The 20,409-nt window shown below is 54.2% G+C and overlaps 1 protein-coding gene across 1 annotated transcript in view; it reads right to left on the bottom strand.

Moving 5' to 3' along the window:
- Nucleotides 1-4,532: 4,532 nt before the first annotated feature.
- PAX8 (paired box 8) overlaps nt 4,533-20,409 on the bottom strand; it is a 31,373-nt gene continuing 15,496 nt past the window's right edge. Inside the window, exons 9-11 of the mRNA XM_033838688.2 lie at nt 17,987-18,088; nt 11,382-11,468; nt 4,533-9,939 (exon numbers count right to left, since the gene is read on the bottom strand). Of these exons, the coding sequence (XP_033694579.1) occupies nt 9,863-9,939; nt 11,382-11,468; nt 17,987-18,088 (266 nt within the window). The 3' untranslated portion in view covers nt 4,533-9,862. The remainder of the gene's footprint in view (nt 9,940-11,381; nt 11,469-17,986; nt 18,089-20,409) is intronic.

Genomic DNA, 20,409 nt, shown 5'->3' on the forward strand with positions numbered 1-20,409 from the left:
CTCTTGTTCTTCTCCCAGGCCTAGGAGGACAGGGGCAACCCTCACGGTACCGAGGTGCCCCAAGAGCTCAAGACTCCCTCTTCTTGGTACAAATCTAGCGCGCAGAGAATATCTGCTCGTTGGAAATTTCAATCTCAAGTCCAGGGTAGGGTCTCGTCTTTTTTTTTTTTTTTTTTTTTTTTGCGGTACACGGGCCTCTCACTGTCGTGGCCTCTCCCGTTGCGGAGCACAGGTTCCGGACGCGCAGGCTCAGCGCCATGGCTCACGGGCCCAGCCGCTCCACGGCACATGGGATCCTCCCGGACCGGGGCACGAACCCGTGTCCCCTGCATCGACAGGCGGACTCTCAACCACGGTGCCACCAGGGAAGCCCCAGGGTAGGGTCTCTTTGAGCAACATACCTTGGGCCATGTGCCCACCTCTGAGCCAATCACTAGGGGCCTAAGGTAATCAGAGGCCTCCTTCCGAGATGGGGGTGGGGTGTGGAGGCAATGCCACCCAAAGGATGGAGGGGGGAACATCTGCTGAGAAATTCGGAGTGCTAGGACTGGGAAGAGGCAAAATCCCTTGCCGTCCACATGCCACCTCCCCCGTGAAGCCTTCCTTGACTCTTTCTCCCCCCGTTATTCCCTATCACATCAAAGCCTAACTTTCTACACCCCTCCCCTGCCCTCCCCTCCTGTCTTTCCTGTCTCTTTGCTCCCAGTAGAACATAAACCTCCCAAGGGCGGGAACAGGGCTGGTTGTTTTCCATCGTATCCCAGGGCCTGACTCCTGGTGTTGAAAAAGGTAAATCTCAAAACTTCATCCTCCCTGGGCTTCCGGAACTCCACGTTCTCCTGGTTCGTCTTCTACTTTCTTGCATGTTCTTTTCTGTCTTTTCTCCGCTTGTAACCTCCCCGCGGCCCAGCCTGAACTCAGCCTTTTCGCAAGGGGGCTTCTCAGAGATCTCACCTGGGTGACTACAGGGCTGTCGCTTTCGCTTCTGGGAAAAACCTCCAAATCTAAGGTTTCAGTCCTGATCTTTGCTCTGAGTTTTAGACCTGGAGTTCTGTCTGCAGGACGTGGTCCCTCAACCAATCCTCCTGGAAATGGTAACTTTCTGTACAGATGTTACTCATTACACGGAAGAGTGAACTTAGGATCATCTCCCCTAAACCTGTCCCCGGCTGACTCCCCTTTTCTATGAATGATTCTGTGACAGGTCGTCCATTGCTTTGAAAGCCAACATGCCAGGATGATGAAGAGATTTGAGCCAGATGGGCCTTTGCCTTCACCTTGGGTGTCAGGTAGAAGCTTCTGATTTTCTGGATCTCTTTGTCCCCATCTGGTGTGACACAGACAGGGTGGGGAGGAAGTACATGCACAGAGAGGCGCTGACTCCCTCACTGAGCGAGTGAGGCCTGGCAAGTGACCGTGACAACCCTTTCACCTGGCCGCCAAGAGGCTCCAGGCCGATTTGCAGCTCAGGTGCAGCCGCTCAGGACCCACTCTTCCACCCGTTCTATATTTTCTGTGCTCCTGATGCTTTATTTCGTATTTGTATTTCACTAATTTATTGCATGCATTTCCTGTGAGCTGTCTCAAATCCTCTCTGGAACAAGGTGGGAATACATTAATATTTAAAATAAAATAAACAGAATGTCAGCTTGTGTGTGTGTCTTAGGCTGGAAATTCCTTAAGGGCAGGGACCATGTCTGTTAATATAGCGCCTGGCACGGTGTCAAATTGAAGCTTAACAAATGAATTTTGATGAAGACGAGAAAGAAGCTGCTGGCACGAAGATACAGAAGTTTGGATCTCACCCTCGGGCCAAACCTCATCCAAACCCCCTTTTCGCAAGGGGTGACCTTCCTCAGGCCCCAGCCAAATCCTCCCCCTGTTCCCGCCCATCCAGGCTCCTTTCCGTCACCGCTGCCCGTCCAGACTCCCCACAACCAACCCCGTCCTCACCCACACTCTGCTCTCACAAATGCTCCCCTTTTTCCCCAGTCAGCCCTCACTCGGGTCTTCACCCCAAAACGCCCGGCCCACCCTTCTACCCATTCACCCCGTGCCCCAGCCCCGCAGGCTCAGGCTGGGCAGCAGCGTGTGGTGCTAGGAGATGCCACCGGCTGAGTGTTTCAGGTGCCAAGGCACGCGGAGGGACCTCCAGCCAGGCGGGGACCTGGCAGAGGGAGGGGAGGGGATAAGGTGCTTCGAACCTCCAGATGCAGCAGTTAGAAAGAGGACAGAGGCAATGATCCTTCAAATTGCCACATCTGTATAATCTGCTTTTTATTTTCTGCTTCATGAAGTTTTATTTCCCATTATTTATTCACTCCCCTTCCTCCCCTCCCCCACCCCCGCTCCTCCTTTAGCAGGCGACATGCTCAGATGGGCCCCGAGCCTTGGCCTGGGTCTCCGCCCACCCCCGCCCGGCTGGCTGCGGGGAGAAGGCACCTGGTCCCTTTCCGATGACGCCCTCTGCTCTCGCCATCGTCGTGTTTCAGCCCCCAAATGCCCCTCCCTCCATCCTCCAAGGAGAGCTTGGTGCAAATGTGCATGGGGGAAGGGGTCACAGAGGTGAGGCGTGTCCCCAAGGCCCCGGTCCCCGTAACCACCCCGAGCCGGAGCTTATAGCCGGGAAGGACCCAGGAGATGGAGATGTCGACCTCACAGCCAGGGGGTGTCTCCCCGCCACGTGCCATCCGCCCGCCTCCTCTCCCGGACCTCTTCCCGACCCTCTCTACCCAGGACCTTCTTCATCCTCCCTTCCCTCCAGTTCTTGGACCTGTGGTCAGGGTGCAGGGGGTTACTGAGATGGGAAGGAGGGGGACTGGCCAGGACTGCAGGGAAGTGAGCTTCTAGAGGCCCTGAGCATCCCCTCACGCCCCACCCCCACCCCGACCCCCACTGCAGCAACAAAGATGCAGCTCAGAGAAAGACCGGGGCCATCAGGTTCTAGTTAGTCACAGGGTGGGGGGGGGCAGGCCCCCAGTGTCCGCCGTGGGGTGAGAGGGTGTTTGGGAAAGGACGCTTACGTTGTGAGTCTCCTCGACGTTGAGTCTTCTTGCCTAGCGCCCTCCTTAGCCCTCGGTGGGACCCAGAAGCTCAGGACGATAGCCCTTTTCAGGCCCGAGGTTGAGGGCTTGCAGTCAGTGTTCTTAGAGCTGCGTCTTGAAGACGCTACGGATGCTCAAGAAAGGCCTGGGAGGGCCGTGAGGGATTTTGCAAATCTTACCTGAAACCGGACAGCACTTTATGTCCCCTCTCTTCTGGCTTTTATCCCTTTCCCGTCTTGCCCTATACTGACTTTTATAAGTCTCATTTTTTAAATAAAAGCTCTGAAGTTTCTTGTTTTTATTTTAGGTGATGGTGGGGGTGGTATGATCCCGTCCAGTCCATCTTGTTTCCTTCTAGGTGCCTATCACGGGGTCTGGCACAGAACGGGGGGTTTAGGAACTATTTCTGAATGAACAGGTGAATCAGTGAATGTGAGAACTAGGCCTTCTCAGGCCCCAGACTGTATGAACTGTGGCTAATTCACTTCGCTCAGGTTTCTGATTTCTGTCCCAGCCTGGAATCTTCTGGAAGCCTGGCTTTAGCCCAGCCAGCTGAGGCAGGAGCCCAGGGCCCTGGGTGGGTGGGCCACCAGAAGCCAACTACCCCCCACCCCACCTCGAACAGAGACCGGATTCCGCATATGGAAATACGGTGTTTGCCTGATGGAAAATTACCAGGGGAATTTGGTCGAAAGAGGGCTTCATACCTGAACCAGTCAGATGAGTCCCGTAATGCCTTTCACTGCCCAGGTGGCCACTGAATCACGGTGTGACGGCTGGACATCGTTCTGGCCCGAGCCATGCATTTTACGCAGCTGAGGATTTCCCTGGGGTTGCCAACCGGGGAGGCAACCAGGGCGGGGACACAGCCCCACACCCAGGCCTGAGCTCTGGAGCAACGCTGTCCCCCAGGGGGGTAAGCAGAGGTGTTACGATTACCATAACTAACAGCTCCAGCGACACCACAACCTCAGCCCCTAGAATGTGTGGCCAGCAGGCCCTTTCCCTGATCGCCATCATCAGCATAGAGGGGGAGGGCGTGGCTGTACTTCCTACAAGTAAAGCCTCGGTCCTCACCGCGGCCAAGGGGCCTTGCCCCCGCTTCCTTCTTTCTTACCCTCTTCTCTTTCTCTCACTTCTTCCCTTTGGTGGAGAAGTAAGTTTCCATTCGGACCGAGCTCACCCGTACTGATGAACAATGTCTTTGCCGCAGCAAGGTCCCCTGGGGAGGCGTGTGGGTGGGCTGGGGGATGCTCTCCTGGCCGGGCCCACGGGGGTGCACTCCTCTCCCCAGGGGGTGTATGGGGGGGACCAACGTTGCCCACAGCTGGGGGCCTCCACTCAGGACCCCCGGGAGGCACGAGCAGGACGTGAAAACCGGGGCCTGATGGCAGTGGAAGGGTGGGCTGGAGGGGAATGTGAGTTCCCAGGCCTGGGCTGTTAGGGAAGCTAACTAACGCCCGCCTCCCTGTAAAAAGCAAACACATCTAAAACAAACAAAAAGATTTATTTGTAAATGAAAGCGGTTCTCATTCAAGGCAGGGCTGCGTGTGTGATGGTGCGCACGCACGTGTGGGCTTGGGCTCCCGTTACACGGGGGAGGATGCCTTGGCTGGAGAGGAGGGGGAGGGGAAGTGGGGCGTCTCAGAGGAGGGGGGCGCCGGGAGGCGCGGTGGGGGGAAGGGAGTTGGCGTCATGCTGGTACTAGTTTGATTTATCCCTAATGAGTTCTCAGCACATGGCTGCTCCGGGCTCACTCCGGGGGCCAGCGCGGCCTCCCGTGGGCCCCAGCCCGCCCCCGACTCCAGAACAGACGCCACTCACTCAGAAAAGAGCCAATTTCCACACTGCACAGTCTGCTTCACTCAAGGGGAAATCACATTTCCCTGGGAGAGCCGGAGGCAGCGCTTCCCTCCCCAGCCTGGCCGGCTGCCACCGGGTACAGATGCAGAGGAGCTGGGCCCTGACCTCCCTTCTCCCTCAAAACAAAGCCCCACTTCCCCCAGCCCTCGCCCCAAATCTCAGGGCAGCCTCTCAGCAGCTGGGGCTTAGCCTTTGCCGCTCAGCTCAGCGAGAGAAGGAGATAGGGGGACGTCCGGGGAGGATGCTGCCGGGGCGGGGACCGGCCTTCCTTGCTCCCTCCAGCTTTGTCCAGGAAGCCAGGCACCGGGTTTGGTTTGAGGGGCTTAGAGATGTGGCGATGGGGTTGCTGGTGGTGTGTGTGGGTGCATGCGCTCGAGCAGGGAGCAGTAGGGAATCGGGATCTGCCATCAGGAGATAGGGACCTCCAGCATCCGTGTCCCGAGAGCCCCCAAGAGCCAGAGGAAGAGAATAAAGTAATGAGAAGAGTAAGAAAGCAAGCGGAAGGGATGGAAGGAGGGAGAAATGCTTCCAGCCTCTCCTCAGCAGACACGGGGAAAGTCTAAGCCCTCCCCACCATTCACTGCAGACACAAAGGTCTCTCAAAGGAATAATTGCTTCGGACTCAGCAGAAGAGGGACTGCTGAGATTAAAAGAGGTGGGAAAAGGAAAGAGAAAGGTGCGAGGGAAAGAGAGGAGGCGGCCTTTGTGGGCCGGGATGCTTTCATCACAATCACAGCGGCAGCTGCAGGTAGCAGGCTGGGTCACTCCCTGTCTGCGGGTGTCTCACAAACTGAGGCAGAGGAACAATCCGACCCCTGCCTGCGGTGGAAATGCTTTATGACCCTAAAAGTTGGAGAAGGGGCGGCCTGGGGGGACATTAAGGGTCAAGGAGGCGGCCCCATAACTCTGTCCCTCCCTACAAAGTGATGGGAGCCTGAGGTCTCTGCAGAAGCCTGGCCACATCCAGCTACTCAAGGACTTAGATTGGGATGCAGAGTTGGCCTTAGATTAGGGGTCGGGCTGTGGCCCCAGCTCCTCTGAACGACCTTGAAAGATCCAGTCATCTCTTGCTCTCAGTTTCCCCAAGGGCAAAACGGGGCCGATGTTCAGAATCGGAGACACAGATGGATGGGAATGAGTTTTGTAAACAGACAGAGACTAAGCCTATGGGAGAAGGGTGATTCTATCTTCTGAGGATGGGGGAGTTCAGGGAGGGCCAGGGAGGGAGCGCCAATCCCCGCTGAAGCTCAGGGCACTGACTCGGGACCCCGAGGTCTCCAGCCCCCTTGTCCTGTGCCCACCCCCAAAGGACGAGCCTTAGGAAGACGCTGGTGGGAAAAGTTGTGAGTATTTGGGGAGGGGGCCAGGAGGATGGTGAGGACAGCGGGAGGGGGGAAACCTTCGCAAGCCCCTCACCTTCTCTGGCCTCCTACTTCCCCATCTGTAGACTGTGGCCACACTCTCCTCTCACCTGAGGTGGTTGTGAGGGTTGAGTGTGTCTCTGGCACACGACGGGCAGAAGGTACGTGTTTTTTAGTAACAACCAAAGCCAAGAATATTGGCGAAGAGACAGGAGGGGCTGGCCTTGGGGCAGGACTCCTAGCCGCCCCTGCCTCCCCCTGCCGCAGGCCATGGGGTAGGGGCCAGAGGGTCACAGCAGCTCCAGTCCACCTTAGAAAGGTGTGTTCTGCCCCACTGGTGGGCCCAGGTCGGGTTCTAGCTGCTCTGTCTCCCAGCAGGAAATGCACCACCATGCAAGGGCTGCCTGGCCCACACAGACCGCTGAGCTCCAGGTACCCTGGGCTCTCCTGGCCAATGTCAGGAGGGCAGGGGCCACTGGAGGAGGAAGGGTAGGGATGACAGACCGGGGAGTAGGGCCTGGAAAGCTGAGGAAGACTCTCCACACAGGCAGTGAGAGGGATGGTTCCAGGGTGCAATGGGGATGGGGTGTGGGGCGGGGGGGCGGTGAGGCAGGGCCCTCGCTGCCCTGGGAACGCCTCGGGCCCAGGCTTCGTCCCCAGTTCTCCCACCGACACACGCACTGCTCCCATATGCCTTCAGAAAACCCAGGGCCTCGACCCTGCTACAGAGTAAACTACCTCTCTGCCACTTCCCACGCAGCTACCCACGGATACTTCCCACACTCCCCAGCAGGAAAGCCGCTTCCTGTTCATCTGTGCCTCCCAACACCTGTCCTCCCCGCCCTTCCCCTCATACTCTTTCTTCACCACGACCCCGTCATGTACCTCGCCAACTTGTCCCAACACCACCCCTGATGTCAGGGCACCTGAGATCATCTCTCCCCCCAAGCACACAGACGGCTGTATTTTCCAAGCCCCGAAGGGGGACCCGTGGTTTGACTGTGGACGGAGTGTCTGGAGCGCTACTGGCCAGGACCTGCCGCACACTCGCCGACACCTGCTCTGAGCAGAGTGTCCCGGGGGGCTCAGCTCACCTCCGAGAAGGAAGGGGGGCGCTGAACCACGGTCAGCCCGCAAAAGCGCAGCCCAGGTCCCTTTGTCATTCAGGGCTTGGAGAGGCTGCCAGAGCACCAGGGTCCCCAGAAAGGGTTTGGCTGGGAATAGGAAGGATCGCTCTGCAGGCTCTGGGGGGGGCACCATCCACCTCAAGGTGATTCCTGGGTGGGGACTGTCTTAGGGCTCTCAGGAACCCAGATATAATGGGATGCAGTCCTGCCACCATTGCTCGTGGCTGGAGGAATATCCTGTTATTGAAAACTGAGCCTCATCTCAGATCCGCTCAGAAGTCATGGGGACTGGTCTTTGTGGGGGGCCCACTCTATGCCATCCGCAGCGAGCATTCCTTGCCTCTCCTTTGGGAGGACCAGGGAGGTCAGAGGCCTGTCTCTCAGCCGCTGCCCTCCCAGCCTGGGAGCCCCTGGTTGTGGTGCTAGTGGGGGAGGAGGAAGCCCCTCCTCCACCTGACTCAACCTCAGCTGTTACTGCCCAGCTGTCGGCATTAATCTGGGCATCCTGCCCCCGGCTCCAGCTGGGTCCCTCACGGAGAGGGTCCACGCAGACACCAGGCAGCCGCTGGTGGGCCAGGCACCCTCTTGGGGGCAGAGACCTGGCAGCCACCATTGTGACTTGTCCTCTAAAATTTCACAGAAGGGGGTTGTCCTAAGTCCTTAGAGTAGCTCCCTCACCCCTTCCTGGCCTCAGCTTCCTGACTGCACAGTCTTGCCAAATACTTAGGAACCAAACCCCCCCAAATTAAACTCTCGGTGGCAGCCTCAGAACCTCCCTTGGGTCTAGAAGCCCCCTGGCATCCCTGATGAGAGCCCTGTGCTGTTGGGTGCAAGTGCTGGACTTAAGGTAAGAGGACTTGATTAAATCTACTACTTCCTGCCTTGGGCAAGTTATTTCATTTTTTTCTGAGCCTCAGTTTCCCCATATGTAAAATAGGGCAAATGGCGGCTTAATTTACGTGAGGCCCCATCCGGCAGAGCCCAGGAACTGTCTTCTCCCTTCCCTCCTCTCACACCTCAGGGATCCTAAGAGCTGTTTATGTGGGCTCCAGCGCAGAGCTGTTCCCGGATCTGCCTCCAACCTTCCCGGCGGATTCTCTGGCTTCCTGTTAATAACAACAGCAGCTACCTGTGGGGAGTCTGTGATTGGCCAGGCACTGGGCCACGTGCCTATTTTATGCTCGCATTTACTCAGAGTTGGCACAATCAAAGCTTGGGATACGTGATTTGCCCGGGGCTGAACATGTCTCTGGGGCAGAGGGCGAATGCTAAGTCAGGGGCTCTCTCCCTTGGGCATTCGTGGTCCTCTCAACGCCCGGCCCCCAAAGTGAGTTCGCTGGCCACTGGGCTCTGAGGTTCTCTGGAGAAAAAACCCAGTCCTGGGGTGCCTCCTTCCCCAGCCAACCCCAAAGCTGGAGACCAAGAGTAATGGTTTATTGAGTCTTGTGGCAGTGGTGGTTGTCTTTAAAAAAAAAAAGAAGCGTCAGGGGGAGAAGCCCGACATGGCAGGGAGACAGTTCACTGAGAGGAAGAGGGCAGCTGGGCTCAAGCAGAACCTCATTTACAGAATTTACAGTCGGGCCTGGGGAGCGGAGGGCAGGCACGGTGAGAGCCAGAGAGGAAACCGCCACGGCTGGCTTTGGGGGGTAGCTGTGGGCTCGGCAGGGCTGTTGGGAGGGGAGGCGGGTCCCCAGCCACGGTGCCTGGCTCCGCCCTGGGCAGGGCTGCACCCCACCCCCAGGAGCCCGGGGGCTTCGGAATGTCTGTCTCAAGCTGCAATAGGCTTGGCCAGGCTGAGGTCTGGCCGCCAAGGGGTGGTTCCGTGGTGGGGAGCATCTGGGGTGGAGCTCCTACATTCACCGCAGCAGGTAAAAGGAAGGCGGATGACCACCTTGACCACCGGGCAGAGCTCCTGGTTGGCTGGACCCAGTGTTCAGCCTGTGGGCCAAGAGGGAGAGGAGTGGAAAGCGCCAAGCAAGCTGCCCAGAGAAGGTGGTGCGTCTCCGGGCGGCGGTGCGGGAGAGCCTTCGCACCCGCTGTGGCTCGTGGGCTGGACCGAAGCGCTTACAGCCCGCGGCCGCTAGAGCGTGTCGGTGATGGGGCCACAGAGGTGCCTCTGTGTGCCCCTGACCCCGTCGTGGGCCCCATGTGCCGTCCCTCTCAAGCCTCTGGCTGTCCCCTCTTATCTCCCCACTTCTCCTCCAATTTTGTCTCTTTGGAACGGGACAGTTCTGTCCCCCTGGGACTCCTGCCCCTCATTAAGGAGTCCTGGAGGACAGCGTGGCCTTCTCCAACGTCGTCCGGTCTCTCATGGTTCATTAAATCAACCACACGGGGAGGGAGCCGTGATGCTGGATTTGTGGTTATTTTTCATGTAATAAATAAAGATTCCTTTGTGTGACTCTCTGGGGCCCGTCCCAGGCCGAGTCCTTCTGTTGCTCAGTCGCTCCCACTGTCCCCATGGCAACTACAGATGGTCAAAGGCCGCGGCAGTGGTAGGTGGCGCGCTTGGCCTTGTTGTGGAACTGTAATAATACGGGGAACCTGGACACGTTCGAAAAAAGAACAACACTGCTGGTCAGAAGGGGAAACTGCACCACAGACTCTCCCTGCCTCTGCCAACCTTTAAGACAGCACAAGTTAATCATTGATCCCTCGGGCCTATCTGATCATCAAAGATTAACTCCTCTCTGGCCCTATTTCCTCCTTCTCTGGCCTCACCTTTGAGTTTCTGGCCAGAAGGAGAACAGTGGCTTCTTGCCCCTCCCGCCATGACTCCTTTGACCTTCAACACCCTTGTATCAGGGAGAGGGCAAGAGAGAGCAGTTACATTTGGAACCCTGAAGAAGCAAGTTCACGCGGGGAGATCACTGGGGCTTTCCCCAGTCTCGCCCAAAACGTGCGAGGTCAGAGGATCTTCTTCTTGGGAAGCAGGGGGATTGGATCCTGACTGGTCGAGGGGGATGCACATTTGAGGGCCTGCACCGGGCAGCTCTGCACACCTGCAGGATGGGCAGCCCGGGAAAGTTCCGTGGGAAGGGCATGTCTCAATGCCGTCAGCCTTTCCGGCTACATTGAACAGAAGGGTGGCTTGAACTTATCTGGCAAACAGAACCCAGCTCAGCCAGCCTCCTAGTCATTTCTGGAACATCAGGAGGTAACAGGAGGAGAGGGGGCGTCTTGGGAATGGACGGTCCTGCCAGGCCTGAGACGGCGCCCTTGCGGTTGGCCGTACTGCACTGCGGCTTCTGTCCGGTTCAGGTTTGCTCTGAGACCCTTAAGGCCATCCCTCACGGAGACTCCAGTGGGACCTCTCACATTCCCCATTAAGGGGCCTGGTTTCCTGAAAAGCTTCTCTACCCAGCCCAGGCCCGGGGGGAGACAGGGGCTGATGAGCAGCTCCACAGCTCACTCTCTGTTCCTCCTGAAGGCTGTCCGTATCTCAAGCCAAACAACAGGAACGTGGTGGAACAGAGGATTTCTGCGTAAGGGCTCTGGTGCTGAATCGTGAGTAGCTTTGAGTTGCTTAGATGGTTAATGCGGGCAACAGGACGGCACTGTTTGCAATCAGGGTGCTCCGCGGCAGAGGGGCAGCTGGCACTCCCGCAGGGCGCCCCTGCGACAGCGTCTGCAGCTGTGGGACTCTAAGTCCCTGAAGGAAGGCAGTTCCCCTCCAAGATTTTTCTGGAGTCCACTCACCACTGCCCTCCTAAAGCCTGAGCCCTGAATCTTACACAAAACAAAAGATTTAATAGAAGATGGAGAAGAGAGACCGTGATGCACGGAAGTCTCTCTTCCTTCTGCCTCTTCTCCCAGGCAACCCGGTACCCTGCCTTCCCTCTATCTGCTCGGATGACGGAAAACACCTGTCTTCCTGGGCCCTCCATCTAACTGGGGCCTCCCAGGTCTCAGGCAACTTTTGGCTCAGCCTTGCACCCCTCCTCCCCTCAGAGCAGAGGGCCTGGGAGGCCCCAGAGGCAACTTACTCAGCAAGCTGGAGTTGGGGAAGCGCCAGGCCTCGCTGTAGGAGGAGTAGGGGGTGTGGCCATAGGCGTTGCCGGAGTATTCGCTTCCTGTGGGAAGAGAATGTGAGACCCATGAGGTAGAGGCACCAATGGAAGGCTGGGGATGGGGGACAAGGGTCTGCAGGGCAGGCATCGAGCAAGTCCTCCCCCATCAGTCCTTCGGGGGCCCCTCAGTCTGCATCACGTGGGGCAGTGCCTTTTCCATCAGGGACTGGAGGTACTGCCCCATCAAGATCAGCCCTCCCAGGAACCCCAGGACGTCGATTTTAGTATTGTGCCCATTTTCCAGATGAGGAAACAGAGGCTTGGGGATCTGCAGAAGCTCACACACATGGAGGGTCTGGTGGAATTTGGAAGCTGTGCTGTGACCAGGGCCCAGGTTCTAACCACTTCTGCTGCTACTGGACCTTCTGTAGAAAGGTCTTTCCAGGAAGGGCCGATGGGAGTGAGAGGGGTTAGGGGTCATGGAAGGACTCAGTAAGGATAAGCTTTGTAGCCTCCCTAAGTATGGTTTGTGAGGGAGGGGCGTGTGTTTGGTGGTGGTGGGGTTGCTGAGGGTGAAGGGAAGGAGAGGGGAGGGCATCTGTGTCCTGGGACTGGCTCCATAGAGATGTTTGTCTCACTTCAGACCTGCCACTGCAAGCAAATTCAGTGCACGATTTACACAAAGCAAATCATATCACCTCTTTCTGTGACTGGATTCTTGGCTTCACCAAAGGAATTACTTCCCAAAAAAATTACTTAAGAATTCCTCTAAATAACAGAGCAGACCACCGCAATTACTGCTGGGGCTTGGGACGGAGCGTAAAGTTGGCAAAACACTTTCCCACACGGTAAGCCCCTTTATGCTCATAAGCTTCCGACAAAGTGCTCGTCAGTAGCGCCAATTTATAGAAGAGGCAATCGGAGTACAGCACGAGTGAGTAGGGGGCCTCAAATCACGCAGTTGGGAAATGGCAGAGCAGAAGTTGACCTGAGGGCTCTTAACTTGAAATCCCAGATCATCCATTTATGTACTTAGGAGACAATTTCATCCACAAAGCCAGGTTCCCGCCAACCCTGAGCTCCGGTGAATCCACACTGCCTTCCAGAATCTGATCTGCTGTTGTGAGCCTCGTGCTTTCTGTAGTTCCTTCCTGATCTCCTTCCCAGAGCCTAGAAGAGAGGCTCGAAGCTGCCTGGCTCTGGAGCTGGCCTTCCTGGAGCCAAATCTCCCTGCTCCACTTCCTAGCTGTGCAACCTTGGACAAGTCACTGAGCCCCTCTGAGCCTTGGTTTCCTCATCTGTAAAATGGGGCAGATTATTGTCCCTATCTCATGGGGTTTTGCTGAGGATTCAATCTGATAACACACGTCAAATGCTCATGAGCACCATGCTTGGAATATAAGAAGCAGTGAAGAAATGCTAGCTTTTCTGATTTTCCCATTAGGTAGGCGCTGAAATAAAGCTCAGTAGAGCCTCACACCAGTCATCCAACCAGTGTTAAAGCCTGAGCAACAGGAAGTTCCTTAGGGGCGGGGACTAAGTCTAACACAGGTCAGGAGCCCAAGAAATACATGTATAAGAAGGGAGGGAGAAGAAAAGCAAAGGGATAAAAATAGAAAGCCAGAAACTAAGAAATCATCTCATCCAGGGATTTCCCTGGCGGTCCAGTGGTTAAGTCTTCGCCTTCCAATGCAGGGAGTATGGGTTCGATCCCTGGTCGGGGAGCTAGCATCCCACATGCCTCGTGGCAAAAAACCCAAAACATAAAACAGAAGCAATAGTGTAACAAATTCAATAAAGACTTTAAAAATGGTCACATCAAAGAGAATTGTTTTAAATTAAATATAGTAAAAAGGAAAAGAAATGATCTCATCCAACCATTCATTTCACAAGTGAAGAAGCTGCTGCGCAGAGAGGGACATTTGCCCGAGGCCACATGCTCCCTTAGGGCCTGCTAGGACCCTAGCCCCCAGCACTTCTTCTTGCGTTCACAATGCAGCCTGTCCTGCTTACTGCTGGGTTCAGCGCACCCTGGAAGAAGCCGATTCTACGTTGGTTGCCCAGCAACGCCCTCAGGCTTTGACTCCACCTCACCCAATGCCAACCTCAGTGGCTCCGAAGGACAGGAAGAGAGGTGGAAAGTCCAATGTGTTTGCCCTCTCCCTGTGTTACTTCTTCGTGCATTCACTCACCCACTCGCTCACTTATTCACTTATCCAACACACACTTACAGAGTACCTATCTGCTTCGGTCACTTAGAAGTTGGAGTAGGGTACGAGACTCAGGAGGTGGTACACCCCCTGGCTGCAGCATCCTCCCACCATCAGATCTGTCAAGCCCCCTGCAGCCAAAGCAGATGAAATGTCCCTGCACCCATGAAAGGTCAACCCATCCTGTTTGCTCTGCATCCTGCCTCACTCCCCTTTCTGAGGATTTGGTCCCTACAGTTTATCCCTTCTCTTTACTCTTCATCAACGTCTCCCTTTCCAATTCATCACTGCCTTAGCCAGCATACATGCTCCGCCATCTTCTCTTTTAAAAATCCTCTTCTTACCCCACATTCCTCTCCAGCTACCAGCCCTTCTCTGCTCCATGGTCTCTGCCCTCACCTCCTCATTCCCCTCCAATCAGGCCAACGCTGATCTCTTCAAATCTCTGCAACCTCTGCCCCGATCACTCCAGTGGTCACTTCCGTGTCCATCACTCCCCTCAACCTCTTAGCCGACTTTGATTCAGTTCATCACTCCCTCCATGCCTTTGGGTTTCATGATGCCAGTTCTCCTGGTTGGCCTCCCAACCCAAGGGCCTTTCTGACTCCCTGGCCTTGCCCGTTCCTTCTCTGCTATGTCTCTGAATGCCGAAGAATCCCAGGGCTGGGTTTGTGAGCCTCCTGTGATTTTCCATTCACATTCTCTTTCTAGTGATCTTGTGTAATCCCTTGGCATTAAATAACAGCTTTGTACAATGGCTGAAATTTATGCCCTAGTCAGGATTCTTTCCTGACTTCAGACACACATCATATGCCTACTGATGTATTAAACCGGTTATCTAGGTGGTGTCTCAATCCTAATATGGCCCAATAGAACTCTTGACTTCCACATGCCAAATACTCTACCTCTTCCTCTTCTAACCTCCCACATATATACTTGTCACCACCATCCATGCTGTTTCCCAAGCCCCAAACCAGGGACTCATCCTTGTTTCCCCTGTCATTGAACCCCTACAGCCAGTTCACTAGTAAGTGCTGTTGGCTCTACCACCAAAATCCATCCTCAGTGTCTCTGTTCTCCTCCTCCCCTGCTACCTCCATGGCCCCCACCACTGTTATGTCCTGTATGAACTACTGCAATTGTCCTTCAATTGGTCAGTTGGTCTCTGTGCTTCCTCTTTTGACTGTCTGCAATTTGTTTTCCCAGTGGCCTGAGTAGTTTACAAATTCGACCCATCCGCATACAACGTCTCCTCATTCTGCAGTGCTTTCGCCATTCACTCACTGTTCTTGGATATTTTGCCCTCTTTCTCTGTGTGGTCATGCTAACCTAGTTCCCGCCTTGGGGCCTTTGCACTCGCTGTTCTTTTGGGCTGGGGTCGGTCTGCCCCGGTTTATCACTTGGCTGACCGCTTTGAACACCTTCTCAGAGAGGTCTCTCTGGATCACCCAATCTAAAGTAATCTTCTCTCCCTGTGGCCCTGTATTACATCATCCCATTTTATTGTCTTCCAAGTGCTTATCACTATCTGAAATTATCTTGTTTATTCATTCACTGACTTTTTTACTACACTTTTTTTCTCCACTCTTAGGCTGTAAGCTCCTGTCTTGTTCACTGCTATATCCCCAGCATCCCATACCATAGATCCTCAACCACTATCTGTTAAGTGAAAAGTGGTGAATGGATGGTAGGATGCAAGGATGGTTGAGAGGGTGGATAATGGATAGATGAAAGAATGGATATGCGAAAAGATGTATGGAAGGATGGATAGAAGGACGGATGGATGAATGGAAAGGTGGATGGATAGATGGATGGATGATGGAAGGATAGAAGGGATGGATGGATAGAAGGATGGGTAGATGGATAGGTGGATGGATGGATGGGTGGAAGGAAGGATGAATAGAAGGATGAATGATAGAAGGATGGAAGAATAGATGACAAGATACACGGATGTATGTAAAACTGTGTGTAAAGATGGATGGGTGGAAAGACGGAGAGATGGATGGATGGATCCATCTATCGGAGCTCTCGGTACAGCTCCAGAACTGGTTAGAGGGTCATTAACTGTATCAATGAGACAGGAACAACAGCAACAACAATTAGAAGGCACAGGAGAAGATGAATGGATAAGAGAAATCTGTGCCCTGGTCTGGTTCCTACGTCGCTCTCCTATAACACATGTCATTATTTCCGGTATGGTGGGAAGCAGCGTGGTGTAGTACGCTAGGTTTGAAAGAATGCTAGATTTGAAATCAAAAAAACTGTGTTTGAACAACCCAGCCCCTTAGTATGGTTACGAGCCCGAGCACACTACTTCGCTTTTCTACGCTTGTTTCCTTATCTACATAAAACTAAGATCATACCAGCTTCCCAGTCTTATGGTGAGGATTAAATGAGAAATAAATGTATACCTATGAATGGCCAGGCACACAGAAAGTGCCTGACAAATGATCTCTTCCTTCCTTCCACAATTGATTGAAGAATGTCATTGGTATGCCTTGCTTTGAGCACTTTGTCTGTACCTAGCACACAGTAGGTGCTCAATGAAGGTTTGATTTTAATGGAAGGAATCTCGCTTCAGTCAACTTGGAGATTGTAACCACTGGTAAGAGATGGACACGAATACTTTTTCTATAAAGAAATTCCTTAAGAATTCATTTGCACCATGGAGTTACTGGGAACCAGGGATGCATTTAAATAACATTGTACTTTCTGAAAACTGATTTGCATGTAACTTACTGGGAGCCCATCCACCTTGCCAAGCAAGCCCCCTCTTGGAATTCACTTTGCAGTCCGTGCTTTACTTGTGTTATTTATTTTTTTTCCACAACACCCACTCAGGGTGAGGTCTTTATGGAAACAACCTGGGGGCCTTTGATGAGAGGCCCAAGCCTTCCAGCTACCTCACAGGTCAGACTCTGGGCCCCAGGAACCACCCCTTGCCCTGGGCCTGCCCCCGGGAATGATCCATAATTAAGAGAAAAGCCCTGTGCTTTACACCTCCTCCTCCCCTTCTAAGCAGGCGGCAGGGAAAGGTGGAGAGGTTGGAAGGGGAAAGGGGGGAGCCGACTGGAGCCTGGGATTTTGATTGAGGGCCCCATTATCCACACTCTTAAAAAAATAACCAAATCTTTTCCTTTTTTATCTGGACCAATCTCATTTCACGCTCCAGAAGAGGAAGGGAGGGAGGGAGGGAGTCTGGGGCCAGGAGGGAGAGAGGAGTCAGTATTCTGTATTTTCAACGCTGCATTAAGCACATCGCCACGGTAACCAGGCAGCGACAAGTGCCCGCTCAGCGGGTTCCCAGGGAGCGCAGAGCCTCCTTCCCTCCCACCCTCCTCCTCCCCTCCCTCTGCCCCGGAGAGCCCAGCCCACCTGCCTCGCACAGGGCACCCGAGTGGGTGGCTGGTGAAGAATAACCCCTGCCAGTGGGGGAGGGAAACAGGCCTGGGTGAACGCCTTGAGTCTCTGGAGTCAAAGCCAGAGAGGCTGCTCCAGGGCTGGCAGGAAGGTCACAGATGCCCTGACTGATTCAGAGCCCCTTCCAGAAGCTCCAGGTCCTCAGGCCTCTCTGGGCGCTGCGCATGGCTCTATTCGACCCTATCCATCCTGGGGTCCTTCCTGTATGTTTCCTAAAAGAGTGAGACTCGCCCGAAGAAACTCTCATTGTCTTTACTTGCCCAGGGTCACTGCTGGGTGATGACCACACTGGTGGATAAAGAGACCCCAGTGACTGGCAGGGAGGATCCCAGGACAGTCCAAGTGATGATGGAGACGTACTCCCAGCTCGTCTCACACTTTATAGTACCTTTGGAGCTCTCCGGCCACGGGTCCTGCCCGTGCAGGGTTGAGCGGGTGTGAGGTGTGAAGAAGGTTGTATTTCAACCGTCTTCATCGCCATCATCACCAACACCACGCAAACTCAGATTTTATAGGAAGGGTAAATGGGATTCACCAGAGTGGAATAACTGGGAGACCACGGGCTGCTTGTAGGCTGGGTTTAGGTTCAGCTCACAGTGTTCCGATGGCCCCCAGCGGCCTCCGCATCAAGGCTCACTGAATCACTGGAAGAAACGGCAGAGCTCCGATCTGAACACCAGGCTGTCCCAGCCCCTCCCTTTTCATCACGGTGGGTAATACAGGAGCATCTGGGAAGAAGGGGGCTGAGCTGGAGAGAGTTACGGAGCCAGGACTGCACTGAAGTCTCTTCTCCAGGCATTTATAAGAAGATACACCTCTCGGTCCACGCTTCCTTGCCCTTCGGGAAGCCTATGCGAGGGGCACAGCTCACCTCTCGTCCTCTCTTGCTCGGCCTGGGGCCGCCACTTCCTCTTTGCAATGCTTCCCCTCCTGCCCAGCCCCTCCCCTTACCTGCCACCATGCCTGCGATGGCAGAAGACGTGTAGCTGCCCTGTACACTGGTGGGGATGTGGGGTGGGTATCCAGGCAGCGTGGGCCCCACCATCTCTCGCCCTGCAAAAATACAGCAAAGTGTCATCAGGTGGGCCACTGTGGGCTCCTGTACTTACTGTCTCGCTCCCCTGGGGCTCAGCAAGCCTTCCCTCTGCCATTCCCGCTCTCTCCCAAGTCCTTCTCCAGACCCACTTCCTCCCCCACCCTCCTCCTCTGAGCCCAGGCTCCTCTCTCCTTGGTTGGCCTTGACCAGGCCACAGGCTCCACCATGCAGGGTGTCCTGGTTACTGCAGTCCTCTATTGTTCCCTGTTCTCCAATGATTTTATTGACACAAATCTTATTCATCCATAAAAATGTCATGGTATCGGAGGGAGGCTGAGGGCTATGTCTTCTGGGTCTTTGTGGTCCCCCATGGCACCCACATAGCAGCCGGCACAGCCTGACCTAAATAAATATGTTAGAGGCCACTGGACTCAAAGCTCACATCTCCAGCTGCAAGGAGAGCCGGGAACAAGGCCCTAGGAAGGGACGGCAAAGGTGTGTCCTGTGGGCCCATCACTCTCCTTTTTCAAACGTGTGGCAGACATCGCTAATCAATCACTGCACTCTTTGCTGAGCCAGAGGGAGGTTCCTGCCCCTGGACCTGGCCTTTCGGGTGGATACAACCTATCAGAACTGCAAGAGACGTGAAACATATTGCCTTTTCCTGACCTGGAAAGGAGATGTGGGCTGACAGACAGTGTTTACACATGCCCATGAACCACTGACATCTGTCCATGCCATTCCTGAAAAGAACCATCTCTCTCTTTGTTTATCTATAATTTGTGGGTAATACTCTGGCCTTGGTGACACAGAGGCTGCTCTGTGAAGCCCTGATTTCCCTGGCTTTGCCTCTCCTCGACATCAGGTAGTCAAACCTTCCCATTCTGGAGACCCCACCTGACCTGCTGAGTTTCTCTCCATCTACACCACGTGCCAACAACCACAGTGCTTCACCCGTGTCCCTTCTTCCATTGCCCCATGTCCTGCAGGCCCATGAGATTCTGCCCCATCCAAGGACTCTTGGCCAGGTGACAAGGCATCCTGTTCTGCCCAGGTCATGAACACCGTCCCAGCATATTTAGGAATAAGTCCATTCCACTCTCAAAATGCCCCCGTTTGAATGATGAAATTATTGGGTCGTCCTAGCTCTCGGTGACGTTTACAAGGTTTCTAAACCTCAGACCTATCGACACTTGGGAAGAGATAATTCTCTGTGAGGGACTGTCTTGCACATTGTAGGATGCTGGGTCTACCCACTAGATGCCAGTAGCAGTTCCCACTCAGTGTGACAACCCAAAATGTCTCCAGATATTGTCATATGTCCCCGGGGGGCAAAATCACCTCGGAATGAGAACCTGTGAGTTAGATTATCACCATTACCAGAATGCTTTTGCCTTTTCCACACTGGGGGCTACCTTCTCTCCTAGGACTTACATAGGCTCGCTGTGAGCCTCTGTCAACCAACTTACCAAGTCCACCCCTTCCATGGCACTGTTTGTCCAACTTTCCTCCCATCCATCCCCCAGAGGTCCTTCATATGTCGGGCCCTTCAGGGGGTGCCTAGTAACAATGGGAGGGAAGGTACCTCGCATGGAACCCTGTAAGTTGTCAATACAGCAGTAACTCCCTCCTTACCTCTATTTCTAGAGGTTCCCTGAAGACAGTTCATTCATTGGACAAATACTGATTGAGTAACTCTGATACCCTAGGCACTTTTCACAGCACTTGGGGATACAGCAGTAAGCAAGAATGCTAAATTAGCAAGGCTAGGCGCTAAGTCATGATGGGGATAGACTGGGATGGGCACTGGAGCCAAGTCCAAGTCTGGGGGGGTCAACAAACAAGACCAGGCCTACTGGACTTCTGCCCTTCCTCTGAAGGGAAGGGTCTAGGAACCAGAGGACTTTGGTCCTCATTCTGCTTCTACAACTAATTTTCCAAGTGCCCTAGACCAGCCACCGACGTACCCCAAGCCTCAGTTTTTTCACATGCAAAATGGGATAAAAAATAAGAGTAGCCTTACACATCTTATTACTATTACCAGAATGTTATCAACATAATTCAGAGCTAAGGTGTCATGCCACAGGTGAACACTGATTCGTGCAATGGACACATTCTATAAGTTGTTACATGTCAAGGGAAACCTTATAGAATAAATCCTATTGGAAAGGAGCCATCGATTCATTATTTAAAACTCTGTGAATGTTTTGGTAAAAATGAACAACACCCCCTAATTTCCTAATTTGTTTGAGTATAATGTCCAGCAGTGGTCAGTGCTGGACCAAACAGAAAGGAACCCACTGGAATTCGACAGATGGGTTCAGTTCACTTGACACAG

The sequence above is a fragment of the Tursiops truncatus genome, chromosome 14 (assembly GCF_011762595.2).
Source record: "Tursiops truncatus isolate mTurTru1 chromosome 14, mTurTru1.mat.Y, whole genome shotgun sequence".
Classification (NCBI taxonomy): domain Eukaryota; kingdom Metazoa; phylum Chordata; class Mammalia; order Artiodactyla; family Delphinidae; genus Tursiops; species Tursiops truncatus.